The sequence below is a fragment of the Toxotes jaculatrix genome, chromosome 6 (genome assembly GCF_017976425.1).
Source record: "Toxotes jaculatrix isolate fToxJac2 chromosome 6, fToxJac2.pri, whole genome shotgun sequence".
NCBI classification, from domain to species: Eukaryota; Metazoa; Chordata; class Actinopteri; family Toxotidae; genus Toxotes; species Toxotes jaculatrix.
The window spans coordinates 18,256,166-18,280,749 of record NC_054399.1 but is presented as its reverse complement, the minus strand read 5'-3'; the positions used below and the strand labels follow the sequence as shown (position 1 = coordinate 18,280,749).

At 39.3% G+C, this 24,584-nt stretch overlaps 1 protein-coding gene across 1 annotated transcript in view; it reads left to right on the top strand.

Moving 5' to 3' along the window:
• Positions 1 to 4,378: 4,378 nt before the first annotated feature.
• Positions 4,379 to 24,584, top strand: part of cachd1 (cache domain containing 1) — a 75,119-nt gene continuing 54,913 nt past the window's right edge. The window contains exon 1 of the mRNA XM_041040916.1: positions 4,379 to 4,872. Coding sequence (XP_040896850.1) covers positions 4,624 to 4,872 — 249 coding nt within the window. The 5' untranslated portion in view covers positions 4,379 to 4,623. The remainder of the gene's footprint in view (positions 4,873 to 24,584) is intronic.

Below are 24,584 nucleotides of genomic sequence, written 5' to 3'. Positions count from 1 at the left end.
AAAGGATGATAAAGGGTGATGGCGTTGTGTTCATCATACCTGTTGATGCTTTTTAGAAATCAGGAATGAGCAAATTAATGTTCTTGATGAAGTGAAGACATGAAATTCACATCACAGCAATCATATTTAAATGAAACATGACTTTCCCGTTGGTCTAACCTATTCTAGATCATGATATGCATGTAATTAGAAATATTTAATTGTTATTCTTGTGTTTACTGGGAAATCTAGCTGTTGTGATTACTGGATGAATCTTTATGGATTTGCATGAAAAAATCTAATTAAAATACCAGAACACATCAACACAAATAATCCCCCTTCTCTGTCTTGTCCGTCTTACATTATATTGGCGCTTTATTATCTACCTGTAGCTCAAGCTAATACAATCAAATACAACCAGCTTACAATAGTTCCTGACTTTATGAATCTCATTGTTTGCAGGTTTTTCCAAGACCATTCCTGAGAGTCTTTGAACTCAATGTACTGTAATTTTTGAGGATGTATTTTATGATGCCATTAATTTACAGATTACAGTATGATGATTACTTATTTTTGGCAAAGACGTTACAAGTGTCAGTATCATAGGTATCCTACCAGGGGAGGATACCTCCATCTTTAATGGAAGATGTAGGTAAGAAATTAATTAATGCTCTGAACAGGGAACATGAGTGGTGTAGGGACAAACCACTGGCCCACAGATTGTGGCAATGGTAACTCCATCTTGGTGGTACTTCTCTGTTCATAATCTGTGATCCCTCTGATCAATATTTATTTATTACCTGCATCAGAGACATGACACAGGTGCACATTTCTTTTTTGGCTCTGTGAACACAGTGCACCTGTTGTAGTACTACACACATTCTTGTACGCGACTATGAACACATGCATGCACACACACATACATAACAGGTGTGGAGCAGAGAAAGTTTATTATGTTTTAAAAATCCTCCAAACTCGTAAACACTTCTCACACTGAGCTTTGAAGAGGTCAGCTCTGCCTCTGTGGCTGAGGGTAGAGCAGAGAAATTGACCATATAATTTTTTTTTTTTTTACTTGTGCCATTTAAATTTGACTTTGAGTTATTTTGGTCTGCTTCAAGTTATGCTAATTTATACATTCTTTCTAATGTTTGCACAACAATCTTTATAAATTTTCTTCTGTGCAAATATTGCCTCTAAATCAGAAAATGAAAAGAATGAAAAAGAAAGGCTGGGTTCTAACACTATTTGCAAATAAACTACAGTTTTGCCTGTTGAAAGTGAAATACAATCCCAAGAAAACAGGGATTTTCTGGAGAACTGATAATGTATGTGGTGCACACAAACATCCTTGTGTTTGTAAGTGTCTAAAAGCATCTGACGGCCGTGCAAACATCTGATGGAGACTGCAGCCAAAGACAGACAAACGACCCATTCAACACACAGCAAAGTCTGAAGTCAGGATCTCTTTTCCTGCTGCAGACCACGGTCTGCAAAGCTGTGTGTTCACCGACTGCATCAATCACACTTGCTTTTTACAAGTAGAGCAGTCCGTATGTATTAACCCTGTGAGCCCGTACGTATCATATATGATACCCACATTTCTGGGACTCATTGCATCACCATCAAGCATAAACTTTGCATTTAACCCTTTTAGATGAACTCTTATGCTCGTATACTGACTCCTGGTAGACACTCCTCACTTTTCTAAATGTTTTGACATGTGTGATACAAACAAAAAATATACTTAGAATTTTTTTTTTTTTAATTTTTTTTTTTATATTTTGTCAAAGGGACAAATAAAGAGTTCATATTTGAAAAATTAGAATTTTCTGACCATTCTTTCATAGTTCAGGTCTCACAGGGTTAAGTCATGAGAAGACAACTGTAAGCAAAAAAAAAAAAAAGTTTTCAGTAAAAGAAAGAAGTGATTCCTATTATGAGCATTATCGCCTGAAAAAGCACCACTGGTGAGCTCAGTTTTTTGTTTTTGTTTTTCTGAAAAATAAACTTTCAGTTTGGAATATTCAATAAAATGACTTACTGTCACATTGCAAGATCGCAAAACAAGCTTCATTGTAGCCCATGCAACAATGGGAGGTTTTTAGATTTGATTTGTACTGCTCTAAATATCACACACCAAAAATATTTCTTCATTTGACAGATGATATTTCAGTTAAGAGGCACTGAAGTTATTTTGGCTCCATTGTGAAACGATCATGGTGGGCAGGCTGCTCTATCCTCTCTGATGATCAAATCCATGACTAAATATGGTTGACTGGCTGACTAAAACATAGAAATTATATATTTATTATATGTTTCTGTGTGTCAGGACTCCAGCAAGTGATGTCTCATGAGCACTATGAAAATAATCATTCATGCTAATCAATCCATGCTTTTAAGGGTTTCAGACCAAACTTAAAGATGCACAAAGACATTTACTTTGCAAAGATTTAGTTGAGGTTGGTCACTCTGGCACAAGGATTTCAAGAACTACAAGAACTACATTGGCGGTAAATATGTATAAGTTTCATTAATAGCCTCCCATAATTGTCTGTGATGACAATAGATAATGAGTTAAAGACAGTGAAGAATACTGTAAATTCTGATGTGAATGACTCATAAAGCAAGCAGTTAAAAGCCACTGGGGGCCTCAGCTGGGCAGAAGGTATGTTTTGATCTTATCCTGTCTGTCTTGTTCTTCTTCTAAATGTTGCTCCTCTTCATTCTGAAGAGTGTGTTTAAAGACATGTTCAGTAAGAGGTTACCAAACCAAAACTGTCCTTATGAGATGTTACACGACTGATGGGTAAGTCTGTCTTGAGTGAAATCTACTACACTGTAGTCAGAATCTCTGCAGATCAATAAAAAAATCTTAAAATGTCCTACATTTCAAATTCACAAAATAAAATGTAAACACTGACCTGAAATAATACCACTAAGTCAACCCATGTTATGGCAGTTTGTAAGATGATGAGGTTTGGTTTTTTTTTTGTTGTTTGTAAAATCTAAACAAACTCAGTGATTTGATATTTCCCTGTTCCAGAAGCCATGGAACAGACCTTTTGTGTCTAAATGCAATGTTGGTTTACCAGAAAATCTCCAAAAAGTTACAAGAAGCAGCGAGATGGCTGGGGAGAGACCAGTTGTGTGGCTGCAAATCAAATACACTCTGCAACTAAGTGAGAAAGAGAGAGAGAGAGAGAGAGAGAGAGAGACAGAGAGAGCACTGATTAGAGGTCAGCTGTTGGATGGGTTGAAGTGCTGTTATGCTTCAAAGCTTTGTACTATCGGCCCTGACTGCAAGAGCCTTTACCAAATGAGCTATCCGTCACAGTTAGTTTTTTTTTTTTTTTTTTAATTTTGCAGTCTCCAATCACAATGTGAATTTCCCAAATACATACAAGCCTTTGCTCTTTCTCAAAGGTTCTCAGCCAAAGTAAAATTGAAGCTGTAGCAAAACCAAGAACTGGATTCATACAGAAGTGGAGTCTCTGATGGTTACTGCACCCAGTGCTGCCTTCACTCCTGTTCATACAAATGCACTTTGTTTTCCCACACATCAGTTTCCTTTGCAGAGAAGTGATACCACAATTGTACATGTATCACTGGTTTTCTTGAAACGCCTAAAAGCACAGGCTGTCTGTGTAAACCTTTAAACCATCTGCTCTTTCTTATTTTAATTCTTTGCTTTGGAACTTTGAACACAATTGTTTTTATTGTTTGTTTGTTTTTCTTACAATACTGTATCAGAGGCAGTGTTGTGCGTAGAAATAACCTTGTAGCCTAAACACTGACCATGTAAGGGGCAGTAATACCACTTCTAGCAACTTATAAGTTAAGTCATTCCCTGTGTATTAAATTTAGGGTTTTTAGCAGATAATCATTAAGGTTAGATGGCGCTGTACCCTGTGAACCCCTTTGAAGCATTTTTCTACATATATATAATGCGACTGGAACTTTATTCATTCACATTGGGACATATTTAAATTATGATAGAAAATCACAATAATTAACTAAACAGTTAAGCTAATAACTAAAATATAATATCTAGTTGCAAGATAGACACTTTTTTCGATGACTGGTCAAGATGTTATGAGGGGATGTGTGGAGCGTTTGGGTCCCTGCTGGTTGCATATCATATTGCCTATATGTAAGTTAAATCATAAAAAAAAAAAATAATAATAATAAATCTGATTTCCAGCAGTAGTTCAGTCTATTCTTATTCGTTGAAGGCATAATGAAACCCTGATCCACTGATCCGGAGATCCAGGCGCCGGTAGGATTCTTGCGTTTCCACGCCTCCTACTTTCACCCCCACTGTGGTGAATCTCCGACTCACACACACACACACACACACTTTGCCAGACTTCCAGGAGTTGGAGCGACTGATCGAAGACGGAACACCGACAACGCTAAAAAGAAGAACCATATCCTCTTTCACGCATGGATCTGTTTTCTTCTCTGGAGGGATTTCGAGGAGGTGCGATGGTTTGCGCGGCTAGAAATTTTGGAGACTCGTACAGGCGAGAAAGAGCACACGTACTCTGTGTTGCAAAGTTGTAAAAGTAGTTTCCCTTGAAGTTTTTTTTTCGACACCAGTTCAGACTCCGTGCTTCTCCAGCCTGCAGACCCACAGCCATCATGGCGAGGCGGACAGGGGGGAGATCCGTGGTTTTGAAGCCGAGTACGCGCGTTGCTTTCCGGGATAAACACCTCCAGTTTCACAGGGGCTTATTTGCTTTTTCTTTGAGGTTCGTGTTAATCTGCTCAGCTCTTTCTTGTGGATATTGCGGAGCCGAGACGGAGTTTTCCATCCTGGAAGAAGCACAAGTTTTGGCCGATCAAATGAAAAAGCTGTCCTCTCAGGAACTGGGAGTCTTCACTATGCAGGTATAAGATAAAGAGATTTTTTTTTTTTTTAAATGTCTTTAGATTTGTTGTTGTGTAAAACTGTGATATATCCATGTGGCACTTCGATCTGTAGCGGGTTTAAAACCCCCAAACTGGCACAAACAAGATTGTCAAAACAGGTTCACACACTAAAATAATATATTAATCACAGAGGGAAACTTTGTTGACAGTAATGTTTCGGTGTTAGGAAACAATAAGCTGTTTGGTTGCCAGCGTTGCTTCGCTCTGTGTTGCAGTGCAACAACAGGCGCTTTGAAGTTAGGACGCATTTATCTGGGACATCAACACGCTGGAGGTTTGGTGTGCTTGGATATCTTGTGTTTCACCTTTATTATTCCCCGATCTGTTTAAACAGACGCTTTTCTTTTTTTCTTTTTTTTTTCTTACCAAAGAGCACATGTATTTTGGCACATTTAACGTGTCTGAGTCTGCTGAAAAGGGAAATGAAAAATGGGGATAAACTGTCACCTACAGTCATCATCAGGAGCAGTCAGCCATGAAGCAACGCTTAATTGCGTTTTCTTTGAAAAGATTGAATCATGTCCTCATCAGCTTGATTCTGTTAATTGTGATTTATTCATAGGTCATATGATTTAGGCCTGAATATAAAGATCGACATATGCCATTGTTCAGATAAATAGCTAGTTATAATTCAGATGGGTATGCCTTCCAGTGTGTTTGAGGATCTGTGAAAATGTAGGTCTCCTGAACATCAATCAGCAGGAATAAATCCATTTTGAGCTGAGTTGACTGGAGCCTGAAGTCCATTCAGAAAATCAGATTTTGGATATAAGGAGAACTGATTATGTTTATGAATAAATACAGACAGATTCTCTCACCATAACATGTAAATAGAGATATTCTCTCCGTCAGCTGTATTTGGACCAGATTTGATTGCAATCAGCTGCAGCTAATGCCTCAGTTGGTTAATTGCTCAGTCATTAAAGTGTCAGAAAATTGTGAGAAATGCCTTCAGAAGTTCCCAGAGCTCAAAGAGCGTACGGTGACATCTACAAAGTGCTTGTTTTGTCCATCCAACAGTTCAAAATCCAAACATACTCACAGTTCACAGTTACGTATAGAAGAAAGAAAGGAGAAAAGGAGCAAATTTGTAAATCTGAGAAGATGGAGCCAGTGATTTTTTTTTTTTTCCCTTTGAATTTTTTTTTTTCCTGATATATGCCGTGAACATGGCTCAGTTACCAGAATCGTCGCTGATCAATTTTCTGTCAAACGAAAGGTTCATGGATTCAGCTCCAACTGATGTGGTTCCTTTGTTGTTGTTGTTTTTTAATTAGGAGTGTCATGGTTCATGCATGCCATTTTTTCTGTAAAAACACAGTGATTTTCAAGCTGAGATGTTCAGTTGATTAATTGATTAGTTGATCCACAAAAAAAATCTCAGCATCAACAAAGCAAATATGCCAAAAATACCCTGTTTATAGTTTCTCAAATGTGGGTATTATATATACCTATGCATATATATATGTATATGTATATGTGTATATGTATATGTATTTAGGGTTGGGGGTTAGGGTTACACACACATATCTGTGAAAACACAGGAGAAACACTTCTTTGCCGTGTCCATCCGTGCAGAGCTGCAATGAGTCACCAAATGGCAGGAGGTGCAGGGTGCAGCAGTGCTGGGTGTGAGGGGGGGTGTTTAGCACTTCAGAGGCAGAGGAGCTCACAGGCTCTGAACACAGAGGGGAGGCAGCAGGGGGGCCCTGGCCCCAAATGGTGTTTCATCATCTCTGCTTCCACACAGAGCAGCCTTCATCCCATCTGTGGGAATCAGCTTTGAGGGCTTCCTCTGATCCCCTGGATCCGCCTTTGTCACCACTCATCCCTACCTGAGCTCCAGTTTGTGCTTCTGTCTTATTCCGCCTCTTCCTGTTATTTTCTCTTCTCTTCTTTTTTTTTTTGCTGGTGTGCTGGTATGTATACTGAAAATGACTATCCTCCCTATTCTTTTCTTTCCATGTCTGCCATTATTTCTATTTTTCTCTCATCAGAGTCAAATTGTTCTATCAGCTGTGAAGATTAAATTAATGCAAAAATAAATTTGCCTTTTGTCTCTCTCACTTTATACTTCATGACTCATTTCAATTTCATATAGCCCTGTCAAATTATCATAAAAATAAGCATGGGAAAACAGTTTGGAGGCGATCATGTTGTTGTACAAACTGTGAAAATCTGACTTGGCATGAAGCTAATGTGAGTTTGATTGAAGCGATACATTTCCTTGATTTGTGAGGGCGGTTTTCCACAAATGTAAGAGATGTGCATCCAGTAAAAACAGTCTGCATCTGCCCGTGAAAACAACTGCAGGAATCTGTCAGCCATGCTGGCTGTGTGGACACCTGCTCTGGTGCTCATATGTGGCCTGACTCTCAGACTGCAGGTGTGGCAATTGAACTGGATTTCACTTTATCTTTCTGTCTCTTCGGCATTTTCCCCTGTGCAGTGCAGGAAGCATTGATTTTTTTTTTTTTTCTCCGCATATTTTGATCCAAACAGAATCATTGACTTTGATTCAGATTCTGATTTCTGGAGCCACAGCTGACATCTGTTATCTCTAAGATACATTTTTTTTTCTTTATGTTTTCATTTTGGGAACCGAGACATCAACACGCAAAGTTAACGTTGTGTTATTTCGGAAGAGATCTGAAGGTTTTGTTATCAAGCGAACATCCCAGCATCTCTATTTAAAACGTAATTCTAACCCTCTCCACCCCACCCTTCATTCTCCGGCAGATGTGTAATTTGAGGCTCGCCTTGTCGGTGCTTCACTGAGTCACTGGGTCAACCTTGTTCAATCTGTCATTGAGTTACTCAATTATCAGGGGACGTGAGGGTGTACAGTTGACACTTTGTTTAAGTTGATGGGTCAACTTTTCAAAGCTGTTTTTCAGTATGGTATAAGTTCTACATTTTACATCTGATACCTCGATCTGTGTATTATGTTGCTTCTATTGCAGTTCATGCAGCTGTTTAGTGCAGTAGTGATGTGTATTCTGTTTCCATTATTCTGTGATTTGGAAATATTCTGTTGTTTTAGTATTATTTACATGTCAGATTTCCCTTGTGTTTAATGTGCTATATACTTGAAAAGGCCTTATTGTGGAGCTTGTTGGGCTGTTGCAAATACACACGCTCTGTTGTATCTTTGATTTGTTGTTGTCTGGCTTTTTTTCTCAGGCCTTGCAGGTTCACAGTGTATAAATCAGAAAGATAAGCACAATCTCCCACTGTATTATGTTTCTGAAAAAAAAATCACGACTGATTTCTTCTGTGCGACTCTCAGTGGTTGTTGTGAAACCAGACAATCGTGCCTGATATGAAACTAATGAGCACTTTATGTCAGATTTTCTGTGGTTTATAAAGCAGAGGGTTTTACATGGCAGCCTGGATTTAGGCTTGGATCTAAATATGAAATTTAACCTCCTTTCCCTTTTCCATATTATTAAAACATGGGCCTGCTGTGACTCTTGTCATGTGGGCACACACCAGTACATGTTTCCACCGACAGCTATAGCAACATGGACTTGATCACTGTTGGAAATACAGGGAGACTTTAATGTAAAGGCATACATAGATTGTGAAGCCAAAAAGAGATCACTCATCACTGTGTTACAAGTCCAAGACCCAGTTGCTTTTACTGACAGGGTATTTACGCCCTTCTGGCTGATTATTTATGAAGGAAATTTCACTGTGTTCGTTTTAAGGGTCATAATCCACAGAGAAGTGTGGTTTGTTATTGAGGCTGGCTCGTCCAGTATCCCCGGCCCCCTAATTGAATATTGATAGTAATTTGAGGGCAGTAGAGGTTTGTGCAGGAGAAGAGAAAATTGGGGTAGCTCTGGTGCTGTCATTAGGCTGTGATTTTCTGGTTTGGGTTTGCTCCAAGGGCAACAGAGCCCAAATTCCTGCTTTGTTGTTTTCTTTCACATGGACTAGAGAAATTGATTAGGTTTGTTCTAACATATTTAATGTCTTTCTTCATTTCACCTGCATTCATGTTAATCTTCTTATTTCCACTTCTCTACTGTCTCTTTTGTCTGTCTCTGGGCTGCATACGCTGTGTTTCTTCTCTCTTTCTCAATTTAAATTGAATCCGTTGCAGAGATGGAGGAGGAGGGTTTGAGGATATACAGCAGGACATCAGAATTCCAGCTAGGTTCTCTGCAGTACAGCTTCAAAGCCTTCTTGCATCTTACTGCCTTGCCTACATGGCTGTGTGCTCAGACAGCCAAGGTTACTCTGAGCCTTACAGGACCTCTGCTACATGTGGGACTATTACAATCTCTCTCTCATTCTCTCTTTTGACTTTAAATCTGTATTTTTCTCGTTTTTTGAGCTGCCCAACACTGTGAATGTCCAAGCATATTATTTTCAAATAATAATATTAAGATATGTATGAACCGCAATGCACATAGTCTGCCATGTTATATCACTCCGTGCAGGGCTTGTAGACGCTGACTCCGTGTTCAGTTGAATATGCTACAGTATATACCACAGGCTTTATGAAAGGAGAGGACATGTATAACACTTTTCTTTACAGTAGCACTCATCCAAAGGACAAATGAACACTTAGGTGTCAAATATATCCCTAAGTGCATTCCTGAACTTGTCTTGTTGAGCTCTTTTTGTTCCCCTTCCCTCAGGGCACACAGGTTACATAATGTAACCCAACTATTCCCAGTTAGTGTCCTGTTGCAAAGGACAGAATACAGGAGGATGGATACCTTCATTTTTTATTTGTTACACTCAGTGTATTACTGAGCTAAACTCTAGGTTGCTGATGAAGTACCTGCTTATCACCTTGCACATCTTCTATAAGACCCTGTTGTGCAGCTGTAGCACCATCGTAGCACAGCTAAATCAGAGAATCTAACTTTTGTAAAAATTTTGTATGCCTTCATGTGGTCACATTTATCAATTTAATTTACTAATGTAGCATTCATGTGTCTTTATAGTCAAGAAAATTAGATTTTTTTTGGTTGAAATGGCTAATGTGGAAATTTATGAATGGAAGTGAATGGAGGAGATGCCTTCCCCTGGAGGTCTTATTTTTATTACATTTATATTCTACCTGGTATTTGCAAAACAGAATCACTGAAGTTGAAGTTCTTTCACAAAAGTATATTGTCCCGTATCTTTGCCGATTTTTAAGTGGGTATACGTGTATCCTGGACCTTTCTTAGTGGTTATATGGTGTATACCTGCATATCACGTAGACCACACCTCTCGTGTGGTCCCAACACACTGAATTGCCGTCACTTTCTGCTTCTTTCTTCCCGTTCCTCACCCCTCCTTTCTCTTGTATGGGATGTCCACAACAAGTCCTCCAACCTAAACAGCTATATAGGTGGGTTGTCCTTGTTTTCAGATAAAACCTATAGGTTTGTGCCGCGATAAACATATTGAACCTTTGCCATCATTGTAACAATAGTAAACGTTCAGGATTAGGCAAAAATAAAAAACGACATGCTTAGGTTTAGGAAAAGGTAACCGTTTGGGTTAAAGTAAGAATTTCCTTTAGGGGAAACAAAGAGTGGTCTCCTAAGTGAGACCTTAAGTCGTATGTTTTGCCAACACTTTCTCCTAACGCAGACTTTGTCACTGTAAGTACTACTTCACTTGACTCCTCTCAAAATTAATATGGCCGCTAGAGGTCATCTAACAATAAAACGCAAGTATTGGTCATAATATGCTGCTTGCACAGACGACCTATAGGCTCATTTTTTACAGGTTAGTCTCAGTGTTCAGGTTTACTGAGCTACAGGTGCTATACATTAGTCAGCTCCTTGTTTTTAGTGCAGCCATAAATCGTGATGCGCCTCAGTGACTTAGGAGCCTTTTGAGGCTTGTGCTGAACCATCTGCACCTCTGTTCTTTTTCCATTTTAACTGTTTCTTTTTTCCAAACTGTTATTGCGGGGAGACTATTTTTTTCCACTTCCTTGCATTCACACTCAGTTATTGGATTCTTGGTCCCAGTTTGCTGCTGATACATGAAAAATGTATAACTCAGAGTTATACTGTTCTGTTTGTGTGTGAACTTTAGCGTTATTTCTTTTTATTTTTCATTTTTATACTATCTGAATTCAAAATGAACATGGTAACTGGTGTGAAAGGTGGTGTTTCCATGTGACCTTATTTCCAAACTCAACTTCTACTATTGTAAAAGTTGCATTGAAATTAAGGATTTTTTAAAATGAAAAAGCGAGGCGCTCTGCCAATAGCTGCAAAGTCCCACAGTAATGTCTGCAGAGTTTTAAAACTTCGCCTAACCTCCATATCAGTCTTCAAAATTCTTGGCCTGTCCAAAACCAATGGAAACAGCACAGTTCTGTCGACCGTTACCTTTATCTTCCTGTCACAATGCAGGAGAGAACAGAGCAAAGGGCCACGTTTCATTAAATGTGGGGCTTCTTGTATGTTTTGGCCTGAGTCCAAGCACCGAGCGGCTCAGGCGCCCCTTCTGTCCAACATCCTTGCACCGCAGTGTCTCCAACGTCCAAACCGAACACACACCAGACATGGTAAAGTCTCCAGACTTGTTGGACGAAACAGGGAATTAAGTGCTGCTGTCAGACAGTAACCTCCTTGCTTCTGGATTTAAGAAAAACAACCATATTTCCAAATTGTTAGACTTAAATTTTTGAATTCTTGCCTGGGGTCACCGGTTGGTTACATGGGCTTTGCTATAATATAGTATAAAGTGTAATCATGATTGAAAAGACCTTGCCATCTGTATATTATAGTTGTTTTCCACACAAGCTTCACAGCTCAAAGTATTTTAATGTTAATCAGCCAGTCACTCGCTCCACCACTTTGGTCTAGACTGAAATGCCTCATCAGCTGTTGGATGGATTGCCATGAAATTTTGTAAAGAAATGAATGGTACCTAGAAGATGAAGATGCTCCTGACTTTATTGATCCCCTAAATTTCCTCTAGTGGCATTGGCTGGTTAGAGTTTTTCACTTATCCTGCATCTCAATATCCTTCTGTGATCCTTGTTTCATTGCTGGCCAAGTAGCTCAAGTTCTACAATTGGACAACTGATTTTTTTAGAAGTAAGATATGAGAAGCCTGAAATTAGAGCTCCGATCTTCAGGGTCAAAATGTGGCACAGTGTTGGGATCCTGGTCTTCAGGAGACCAGTACTGGGTTAGTTACAACATTGTTAACAAAGCTCAAAGAGCCCCTACATATATATATTTTAAAACACTGAATTTTAATTCAGTGGGTTGAACCCAGCAGGAATGGACTTATTCCTGCCGGGTTCAACCCACTGAATCAAAAGGTTGATTACTCCTAGTTAAAAAGTCGGAAAATTTCAACCACTTCTCATCCCTCATTGAAAAATCCAGAACTGAAGGGTGTGCATATATTTTCAGTTTCAAAACATGGCCATATCCATTTTTAACATTTGCCAAATTGACTTCACAGAGACCTGAACAGACATCATGTATCATTTTGTGTCAGACTTCAGCTTTCTTTGAATCTACCTGCAGCCTACTGCTTTAGTTAACTTTGTGCTAGAAGCCTGGTGGAAGAAAGAAATGGGGAGAGAAACATTTTCAGGGATATGTTTTTTTTTCTCCAGAGCTTTTGGACAACATGACTCCCATTCATTTCAATCAGAATCCCTTTAATTTTTTTGCCAGTGTAAGTACAGCCTAGTGCACTGTCTCTTGGCTCCTGCTGGACTGCGGTCGGGATTGAGCATGAAACTGATGTTCTTCTCCTTCTGCACCAGCTGTTGTGGTTTAAATCTGTCTGTACTGTCGTGGCCAGATCATTTATCTGACCGCTTTTTGATCTGTTTCCCACATTTCTCAGTTGAAGAAGGCCTCTCTCTGCTTGGCCTTGACTGAAATTGGTTTTGCAGTGTTTTTGCAGCTTCCTCAGCCTTCACCTTTTTGTCTGTTTTTCCTCGCTCTCTATCTTACCCTGCTTATGTCTCGTACTGACCTGCCCTGAAATGCCAACCTCCTGTTAAGAATCTAGAGAGAACATTCCTATCTAAGTGCAATATAGTTAAACATGGTCTGATTAGGGAAAATAACCGTTTTTTTCCCAGCTTCAAACATCCTGTTGTTATCTTTCACCTGAGATAAATATGAGGATGACAGTTATATGTGCGCATGCATGAACATGTGTCCACATCTGTGTAGTGTATCATAATTATGTACAAAGCTAAAGTGTTTTTTTGAATAATTGCTTTGTCAACAGAAAATTGATCAGGGATTATTTTAATAATTAATCAGGGCAGCTATTATTTAAGCTAAAATGCCCTTTGTTTCATATCATTGTGCACTGAGAAGGTTTGAGTCTGAGACTTTTGCTCAGACAAAGTAAACAATTTGAAGGCATCACCTTGAGATCTGAGGAATTATGGTTGGCATTTTACCAATTCCATGACCAGTTTACTCTCAGTTCACAGAAGCAAATGTTGATTTGCACAATTCATTTTTTTGTCCACGCATTTTTTAAAATCCCTCCTCATTATTTGACAAATAATATTTTATAATAAATATTCATTATTCGTATTTTATATATAAATGGATTCATTAATATATATTCAGATACTCACTTTATTATGACATAAAAAATCTTTTCAGCACTAATATTTTTTGTTATTGAACTCCCATCTATCCTCATATGGCTGAGCCCTCAAGGTTTCCTGTGAAAGTAGCTAACTCCGTCCTCTGCGTATTAAAGAGGAGAACTAATTAACTGGCAGTGTTTAATCAGCTCATTCTCACTTTTTAAAAGGATTCTCTCTTTCTCTATTACCTCTCTCACTCTTTATTTCCATTTCACTATCACCCACTCTGCCTGGTCTTTCTTCACACAGCCTCACTCTTTCCCTCTGACACACACTGGCACACACACTCTCAACACACACACAAAGCAATAACAAATGCACTCAATGAGAGAGAGAAAAGGATCTTTATTAGTGATCCAGGCTTTGTGTTCTTTTTCTTTTTTTTTCCTCCAGATTCCTGCCAGTGTTACTTAGTTAGCTCCAACAGGGCTGACCTGGCAGTGTGAGCCAAGGGACCCCAGGCCACCCCTTAGCAAGTCAGTCCCTTCACTCGCCACAATGGGCAAGACTCAAAATGAACTTTCCCTGAAAGAGAGAGAGAGAAGGAAAGGAAAAGGGCGGGGGCTTGTGGGGAAGGCAAAGGGGCAGTGAGCAAAATACCCGTTTGGGAGGGCAAGCAGAGTGGAGGGACCAGCTCCCTCCCCCAGACACTATGCATTTGTAAGGCCCCCATCCCCCTCAGTATGCACACACACTCCTGCAGAAGAGGCTTTGCATTCTCGATGAGTAGAGAGTTGGAGCTCCTACTGTGGAGAAGCAGATCAGACTGTTTTTCATGCCTCTTTTCTCTTTTCTCTCTCTCTGTTTATGCCTCTCTCCCAGAGCTCTGTGTTGCATACATAAACTCGTGGTAAACCCAAACTTCAGTCGTTGAAGAAGTGCTGTCTCCAAAGTTGTCTCGAATTTCCATCCATGTTTTTATGCCTGTTTGCAGTATTTTTGTATTTGGATAGGTGCAGTTTTTTTTGGGTGAAGACCTGACTGTGCATATGTAGCTGTAGGCTTTGGGGTTCTTGCTCGAGGCAGAGGGTGGTTAAGAGTTTAAGGAAAAATGCTAAATTAGGTGCAGGGGGTAGGAATGAAAGAAGAGTGGAACAGACAGTGTGGAAGCTGAGAAATGGCAGGTCCTCAAACTGTGGCGTCTCATACACACAAACACAAAGCACAACCACTGTCATTGCAGTCTGCATCTTTGTCTCTGGTGGTGAGGAATTATATGACGCTTCTCTTACACTGGGGTCACAGGATTGTGAATGTCAGCTCAATTAAGCCGTTTTCTAATGCGAACTGCGGACAGTGCCCGGAGAATAAGGTGGCCCCTCTGATTCTCTTTTCACACATGTAGCGCACAAGAGGAGACCGTGTTTGTCAGACACGTTCTCACCTACTAGAAATACTCCATTTGGCTTAGGCGAGGGGTAGTGCTTGGATATAGCATGTAGGAGGCAGGATAGAAACGTCATCAACACTCCCAGTTGCTCTTCCATTTACATTTAGGATCAATTGCATATTACACAGACTTTATACTAGGGAGATGGCAGGGTAATGTCTTTTTAATGTCCTGTCCAACTGATTCAGACATTTGTGTTCTCAAACACACATCTGGGTAATGTCTAGAGTTTAAAGTTAAAGGCCCAATAGGAAATAATTGCACAAAATTTTCAGTCACTGCTGCCACCTTAGTGGCTGCTGAGGATTTCAAACTTTCTCAGCAGACTCTTAGTATTTGCTGGGAAATACCCCTAGGAGCCTCTCTAGTTCTTTTTACTATCTGTGCACTCTGAATTGTGGATCAACCACACAAGATAGAAGGTTTAGGTTTGCAAATGTTTGCTTCCAACCATGGGTCTTTTTGATATGTAGCCCCCTTATTAATGGCTAATATGGCTTCACTGAGCTGCCTCCAGCCATTATTGTATGTAAACTGTTTAACTTAAAGTTTTTGAAATTAGTCTTTTCTCTTTTCATAAAATATCAAAGAATACCGTAAACATTTTGGTAACAGTTATGTTTTTGTTGCAACTGTAGCTATTTTACTCTCTTGGTCTGATATTATAACTTTCACATATGGTTTTTGTTGGATACAGCATTGCTGAAAAAGCTGTTTGGAGAAAAGTGAGGCTTATAACCTTCATACAATGGGATGTACAAGTTCTGTGGTTCATATGCTTTCGTACTGAGATGAGCTTATAATGTGATATTAAAAGAGAATAGATAAAGGCTGGAAAAAAGGGGAAAAGTGTCATCTGTTTTTTTCTGTTTCTTTTGCTTTTCCTTCACACCTTGAGGTCTGACAACATGCTGTCTGCACTTTTGTTCCTGGTTTCTCCTTTGTCTATCTTATCCACTATTGTCATCTTCTCTGCTACCCATTCCTATACCTCGCTGTAATTGTGTCTGTGGGTGATGGTATGTGAAACCGTGTCCTGTGCCTTTTGTCTTCTGCTGCTTTGCCACCTTTGAAGATGAGTCAGGATGTGACCGGGGCTAATGAGTTGAACTTTGGACTTTCTGCCTCTATCTCTGTAAGACAAGGCTGGTCGGAAGATGAAAAGAGATGCAGTGTTTTCATTCTCGCAGAGAAAATGGCAAGGGGGAAAATGTGATACAGCTTGCTAATTAGGAGGCAAGGAGGAGTGTCAGGGCTTTGAGTGTAGGATGAAAAATTGGAAGACACTGAAATAACATATTCAGTGTTCCAAACACATGTAAACACCTGAAGTCACACTCTTACAGTGTCTCACTATCTTTACCTATACAGACACATACCTCACATAAACACAGACGCATGTAAAGCTACATGCATGGAGTGACTGCAGCTGTGTTTAGCTATCAGTGTCTCTGAGCTCAGTTATGTGTCTTCTAAATGAGTGGCTTATTTGATCTGGACTGACTCACAAGTAATGGAAGACGAGCATTAGGAAAACCAAACAGGCTTCGTGTTTAACACTTTCTCCTGCTGGCATGTCAACATTAACCGAGATCACTAACGATTACCAAGAAAATCTGCTCTCAGTCTTTCCAGAGAACTCCAGTATGTTTTTGACATAATTATTTGAATGCAGAGATTTACCTGCACATCTAGTGTCTGAATATAGTGGTTTTTCTGCATAGTGGAGATTTCCCCCCCACTGTGATATCATCCCAGCAGAGAACAGAGCTCACTTTGGCTGGGCACAATAAATGAGCCCTTAGGTTTTGAACTTATTCAGCTCAGTGCCCAAATGATAACCATTACACCTCACAGTGGGTCCCAGACTCATAAAAACATATTGCTCTTGTTGCGTAGGGACCATCTTGAAATCATCTTGCAGCACATTTTACATCTTGGCTACTCGCTTAAGAAGTTTGCCAGTTTTCCTCAGATTTTTCTTTCTGGCTGGCTCTGTCTGTGTTCAGGTTTCCTTTGTGGTGTCTCCAGTTTGATTTCACCGCTAAGCTACAAAAAACAGTTGGTTGTTTGGTGGCTTAGGCGGATAGCATCATCTGGTCTCTGTGTGGATTACCTTGCTGGTTTGCAGGCTGGGCTCTTTTCTTTCTCTTAAACCTGTTGTCATTAACATTCATTGATGCAGTCTCAGAAGGTGGTTTTGGTTGCATTCCATGTCCATTTACAATCAGATTTTCAGGGAAAAATCTTTAGCACCAAGGACATCATGTGTTTTTTTATGTGTCTGGCAGCAGCATCAGTTTGATTTGAACAACAAGAGTTTACTACTCTGGACAGACAAATGAAGAACGCACCACCTAAAGACACTTCATTAACATCCAATTGAAGGAGAAACGTACAAGAGATGGTTCAGGAGATTGTCATTAGACAAACTCTGGCAAACACTTGTTCAGCATCTACTCAACCCTATTTATAAATATTTTTTTGATTAGCCAAAAAGCCAGTTGTAAAGCCTAAATTTGGTTTAAATATTATATATTAAACCAATGTCCCATATCTGGTAGACCATAGGTACACCACAGCAATGACTGTTTAGGGTCAAACAGAGAGACAAAATAACGTGGAGACCCATTTTAAACATTTTAATCATTTTAGTGAGGATGACTTGCCTGTAGACCCGGTGTTGAATATCACCACATCCTTCCTGAATGTTTTTCTCCTTCAAACTCAATATGAAAAACAGTACTTTGTGGAGGAAGAAACCCCTTTGTCAGTGTGTGTCTTTGTATTTGTACGTGTCCAAATTGACATCAGTACTTGCAGACCAGCTGAGAGGTGCAACTTGGAGTCAATGGTATGGCTAACTGGTCTGTATCTCTATTTACATTTGTGTTTTTCTCCAGCAGAAGCCCAGTCACCCCCTTCCTAAAAGAAACCTGCATTCTCATTTTATCCAGTCTTATCCAGTCCTCTCCTAACCTTCCAAACTTCTATCTCACTGACTTTTTCTTTCCAGAAGGCTTGCTTGTTGCCAAGTTTGGCTGTCTGGTGCCATGCCAGCTTTTCTCAGTCTGTCTAGCCCAGTGTTGGCACCAACAGCCAGCCGAGGTGTCTGCTGGCATCTCTTGGCAGCTGGTCAGGAGACAATCCCCTTTTACACATGCAGCCTTTCTGTGCATTTTATGGAACTTTTTTGGAGTGGTGATATTTAAGTAAATTTTATAGTCAGATTTGCAGAAAATTAGCTTTAGACTTGAATTAAAATTTTCTGTGAATGTCCTGACTGACATGTATAAAAACTATACTTATAGTATAACCATTGTGAAAATGGAAACTGCTGTTTCAGACTGTATAAATATTTCAGTCAGTGCCACTAACTTCTTCTGTTAATAGCTACTACTGATATTTTAATACATGTATTTTATAAATGGCACAATGCAGAATAAGTAAGGCTTAATGTATCACTGAAGATGTCACTTCTTATGGGAGATGAAAATAACATTTTACAGGCCATTTACAGGCAGTTTTGAGCATTTTTCCACACTCCGTAACATCAAACAAATATCCCCTGTGGAAATCTTACAAATTTTGTTTCATTGTCGCATCAGAAAGTATGATTTGCGTGAGTTTAGTTTGGTCCTGAGGGAGGAGGCTCTTGAATCTGTTTTCTGCATTATTATCTGTGACTCACATAACAACTGGAAAAAAATTTGGATGAATCTGCCTCTGTGGTGGAGTCATTAAATTAATAAAAATCACAAAGGCACATTAAACATTAATTGTTTGGTAGATAGCAACTAAAACTGATGCCGTGGCAAAATAGAACTTCAACAGCGTCCAGGTTTAAGAAAATTTCAACATAAAGGTGCAATTGTATCTGGATGCAGAATCCCTGAATCTGGTGACATTTCATGCTTTGTCACATTCTGAACAGTCCTTGAATTGAAGCGTGGAGCAGCCTTAACCCTGCTCTGTTTTCAAGACTGCCAGCTGGTGATTGTGTGAACAAGGCAGATCTCTTACCTTTTCCGGACACATTAATCTGTCAGTGTTACTTGGTCTATGTGTGAAAGGGGTCTTAGACTGATACTGAGCTCTGTGGGAACAGGAACCTGTGTGAATGTGTTCATTTTTTGTGTTGTGTGCCCCTGTGTGTGTGTGTGTGTGTGTGTACTTGTGCACTTGTGCCCATGTGTGTTCACATGTAATAGTGTAATGATTTTCATTTTCACAGAAAAACATTTTCATTAACCAGTTGATTGATTTTGTTATATTGTTTAAAAGCTCTCCCTTTAATTTCTCTGGTTGTATTAGGTAAATATGAAACTCTGAAACATGAATATAAATATGAAACTATAAACTTTATGGTATTACTGGATTTTTGCATTGGTGGGATAAAGGGTCTTTATTTATCTGCTGTTTAATTAAAAAAAAATCAAAATTATATTACAATGACCGAATCAAAAAATGAAGTATTTATCGAGTAATGCACATTACTTTGCCCATCTTGAATTCATATAAGCCAGAACCAGAGATCAAAGTACTATAAAAAAAAAGGTAAAAAAATCAAATCAAATCTTCACAATTGAATCTTCAGACCTACATTATTGTCAACAAAATTCATAAATCATTGGCAAAAACCATAACTAGATAGTACTGGGGAAATAAGACTAAATATTAGTATGTATATAAATAATCTTCTTTTCCAGGATTTTCAGACAATATTAGCAAAATAAAACACATAAAAAGAGGGACAAACATTGTCATTTTTGATTTGTCTGTACACCCAAATATTTTGGTTTCATTGAGACATTTCATGGAAGATGAACTTTCTTAAATCATCAAGGTTTGTATCGTACAAAAGAAAATAGGGCTTGATAATGATAGTAATAGATATCAATATATAAATAACGTGCTGTCATATCTCCCACCCTTAGGTTGTGAGTATGTGAATATTATTTTGGTGTTTAATGAGGTCCCAAACAAAGCATTTGGATTGGCCGTCATGGCAGGAAAGCCAAATGGAAGATTCTGCTGTGAGAGGAGCTGTCATATGTGTCCTGCATACATCATAACAGAAACACTGCTCTCCCTCTCCTCACATTCACAACAGCAAAGCTACTCATCATTTACATACCAGAAATTTGTGAATGTCCTCGGGGAACACGCTCTCTCTGTCTCCGTTGCTCTCTCTCTCTCTCTTTTGAAAGCGCTCACACTTTAGCTTCTGCACACAGTAATGATCGACTCATGAATCTGAATAGGAGAGGTTTCTGATGTTTAGACAGCATAGGAAAAAAAAGCCCTGATGCATATTCAGTTGACATCCCCCATAGGCCTGCCTGCTGCCTAAGAGCTTGACTTGACACGTCTGTGAAACGCAAACACTGTATGCGCGAGTGCATGTGGTTTGCTTTAGTATTAATGAATGTAAACTATATATTTTATCTATATATTTGTGCACATATGAGATATGCGCATATGAAATAAAGCCTTAGATTTGAATCGTTATCCCCTTTTAGTAAATATTTTTTACTCAAAACCATATCCTGTACTGAAAGTTCTTATATGACTCCATGCTTTACTATGTGAAAGACTTCGGACTTAATGTTGTGGTGCTTAATGAGGGAGGGAGAATGACACTCATAACTAAGGGAATTCAAATTCGGCCTCTGCTGTTGGACTTCACTGCAGCCCTGTAGTTCCAGTGCCATTGACACAGAGAGTGATACACCTAGTTCATTCTTTTTCTTTCAATTTGATGCATACAAGGTGCATATGCCATTCGTGTTTCTTAAATTATCATGCAGGCAGCATCCTTGAAAAGTCATATTCTTGGGGTGCAGTGGGAAAACTTTGGGCTCCTTAGACTTGACAAGAAACAGGAAACTGCCAGTGGCTTCAATTTCTCTTCATTCACGTGATCCAGGTTGGAGTATCCAGGAGAACAGGGGTGCTTGTTCTCCTTCTGAGTGCAGTAACCCCTGCAGGCAGTTGTGCTCACTCACATGGGTCCACCACGGTCCACCCTCTAGGTATTTATTTGAACATATATCACTTCCTAGTGTCTCTGAATTAAAGAGACCTGAAATGTACCTATATATTTAAAACATTCCACCTAGCAGGCTATGAATTCAGGACTATTGCTGTGATAAGTGTGTGGACATTACTCCTGTCACAGTGAAGTCGTTCACACACAGTCTGCTTAGACTGCATTTTGCGATTGAAAAGCTCTATGTGAAAAGTGGCATGCACAACAAAACAACAAACTGTAGAAGGTTTTATTCAAAAAAGTCTTGCAGGACACTTCATTGTCCTGTGCAATACCTGTATAATTCCAACGGGTGTTCCTTCACAATTAGTTAGCTGCCATCTGCAGAGGTTAAATTTCAAATATAGTAAGTTAGACTGTAAATTGTGAGATAACTGGGACTATTTATTTACCTCAAGCAGTGAAAGAGACCTTCATTTGAGACAAGGACATTTTTAAAGACAAACGTTTATTTATATTTCTCCCTCTGTATGTTTCATCAAATTTGAAAGGCTGGAAGCCTTTTTATTCATGCTCTTGTTGTTGGTTGGTGATTGAAATACTGATTGGGCCTCACCTCAGCCTAAACCAACTATCTGTATCTGGATACAGATACTGATCTCACTTTGTTTGCATTTCTATTTTCCCCTCTATCTTTATTCCACCCTGCCTTTCATCTCTCTAGAGGACCCCCCTGCCCCCTCAGCACATCTCTACTTTTCTAAAATGCTTCTCCAAATGTTTCTGTTCCAGAATTTTTGACTGAGGTATATAGGTTCCAGTACTTTCAGACTTTCTTTGGTTCCTTTTCACATCTTCTTTCTCTGTATGTCTCAGTTTTCTGATACAGATTGTATTTGTGAGTTACTATACTGCATCTGCAGGACAGCACAGAGGAGAAGGAGGATTTGTGTTTGTGCATGTATTTTATGTGTGTACTTTGGCATTGTGGTTTCCTGCCGCAAGTAAGGGTCACAACTTATAAGCTGTCCTCCTTTTAATTCACTTGTGTGAGAGAAAGTGTGTGTGTGTGTGTGTGTGTGTGCACTTGCAATGTCGACAGGTCGGGTGTCAAATTAGAGCGAAGAAAATTCTCAGTGTACGGTATGTTATTTGACTTTGGATGCATGATGCACTTTGTGCGAATGAGACATTTTTTATGTGTGAGTCTATATGACTGTGCATAAATGTGTTTGAATACGCATTTCTGTAATTTAGCAAAGCATGGGCTGATGTTTTCCTGCCTCACCACAGCTCCCTAGGTTTCCTCCCTCAGCACGCTGACCAGCCAACACAAATCCTGCATCCCGTTAATCATCTCATGTTATAGTGCTGTGCTGTGTTATGCTATGACATGCATTACTCCATGCAGTAATGACATTTTATATTAGAAATAGTCACAAGTGTATTCTGAAAATTTCTTTTACCATGTTGTCATTTAGGCTATGTGTTATGGTAAAAACCTTAAGCCCCAATCATTTGTCTGGGTTTATTTTTGAGTTTCTCTGTATTTCTGTCAACAGGCACTAAATATTTGGGAACTATTTTAGTGGAAAAATAATCCAAATGAAAGCCTCTGATGGCGGGGGTTCTAGATTATCCTGATTAACTGGATTCAGTTCACCTCCAGTGCATGGAGGTGGCAATAGAAGACTTAAGAACCTTTGCAAATAAACTAAAAACTATCTGCAACTATTACTAGAAAACTTTTTTTTGTGACTGGTGAGTTATACCCATATGGGCCAGATCATGCAGGATGGACCAAGCAACTGCAAAATCTGCTCTTTTAATTACCTAACTAGCCTACAGGATGACATGAATTAATACTGTTAAACAAAACAGCCAGTTAAACAAAAAAAGTAGTCAATTTAGATGCAACACTCAAAGGCTGATGATGTTTATTGATATTGTCTGGTGCTGAAAACAGGATGGGAACAACAGGCATTTTTTGTATAATTTTCTGTACTTAAGCCAGACCTAACTGAAGAAAGTTCTGCTCTTCATTTATCCAGATAGTAAAGAAAAGCCGCAGTGACGAAGGACATTTTTCTTCTTAGAGTTAAATTTTTCAACTTTGACCACCCATGGTGCTTTTTCAAAAAACATCTGATGCAGCAGGCAAAACAATATGATCTAACTGGAGTGCAGATGCAGCACCCGCAATGCTTCAAACTCTTTGGATATAATTTTAAATTGGATTCTAGAAATTGTTGAATTTATACTCTATTCACTGGACACCAGTTGTGCATCACATATTGACATATTGTCATGTTCATTTATCTTGTTATCTGAGAGTTACTACAATCTAATCATTCACATATCTCAGAGATATTTCTTTGAGTATGCCATACAAACAAGGGTCAGCAAGGCCAAGCTGTGCTAGGTTTAAATTGACAAAAGGAAAACCAGTATCATATGTAGCTTAAGCCTCTGTGCAGAGAGACCCAGGCCTCTATTAATCAGTGCGTGTAACTGGCCTAAGACTACATGAAGTAGAACAAAGCACCCTGTCTATAGAGAGACCTTATAACAGTGGCCAGACATGATCTCACATCATGCTCAGAAACCTGAGCTGGAGACCACCCCAGGAACATTTTTTCCCTCTTGTCCTATGTCCTTTCTCTTCTTTATCTCTTCTCCATCTTTCTGATCTGTTCATCTGTCTGTGTTTTTTTTTCTGCTTCTCCCTCACGTTTATCTGTCTATTACATTGTGGCAGAAATTGCTTGTAAAACACTCAATATTCTGGAAATAACACACAAAACACTGATGGGTTGAATAATGAAATAGATATATATATGTATGGTACAATACATAGAAGACACTGCTTTAATATGAGGACATCTAGTTGTTCTAGATGTTTCTAAAGCCTTTTCCATCTTGATCTTTTCCTCTGAGCCTCTGTATCCCTCAGTCTCCACGGGCAACTTTTATATAATCTTTGAAAATCTCTTGAAACACATCTTCCGTTTATTTATTTATTTTTTGTTAAAATGGCTGTTCAGAGAAGTATCTGAGTTAGAACTGGTACAAATTGAACACAGCAGTTCCTTATTTTCTTGTTACTATGGTGACAACATTTGTACCAAGTTATCTGTAGTGTGGCTCTTGCGTACATATATAGGGATGCTTGTAAACTGCAAGTTAAAGCCTTACTGATGAGTCCACAGCATAGGAATGTGAAGATAATCCAGGATAGTTTGTGCAGACAGAGCAGGCGCCCCATCTGAACATCTTTTCACTTGGCTGAGAGAGGGGCTCTCTTGGCAGGAAACGTATATCAAAGTTTTAAAGTTATTGGCACTGGCTGACAAGCCCTTTGCGCTGTCTCTGTCTTCCTCTGCCTTTTCTTTGACCCTGACTTAAAGTTTATCAGTCTCGGTTCGTTCGCATACTCTTTCTGTTCCTTCTCATGTCTCTAAAACCACCTGAAAGAGTCTGTATGTTGAAGTATGAAGTTTTTGCCTTGGCAAGGGTGTGCCACTGGGGTGTGACTGGGACTCGTGGTGCCAGAGGCTGCTGCCAGACTGGCATTGTGCCCTGAGGTGGCTGAAGGTCAAGTGTTTTGGAGAATTTTGCTTGGTTTCCACCGCTGTGCTGCCTGTTTGCTTCAGTCATGCCATTTGTCATTCCACTCTAATCATTTG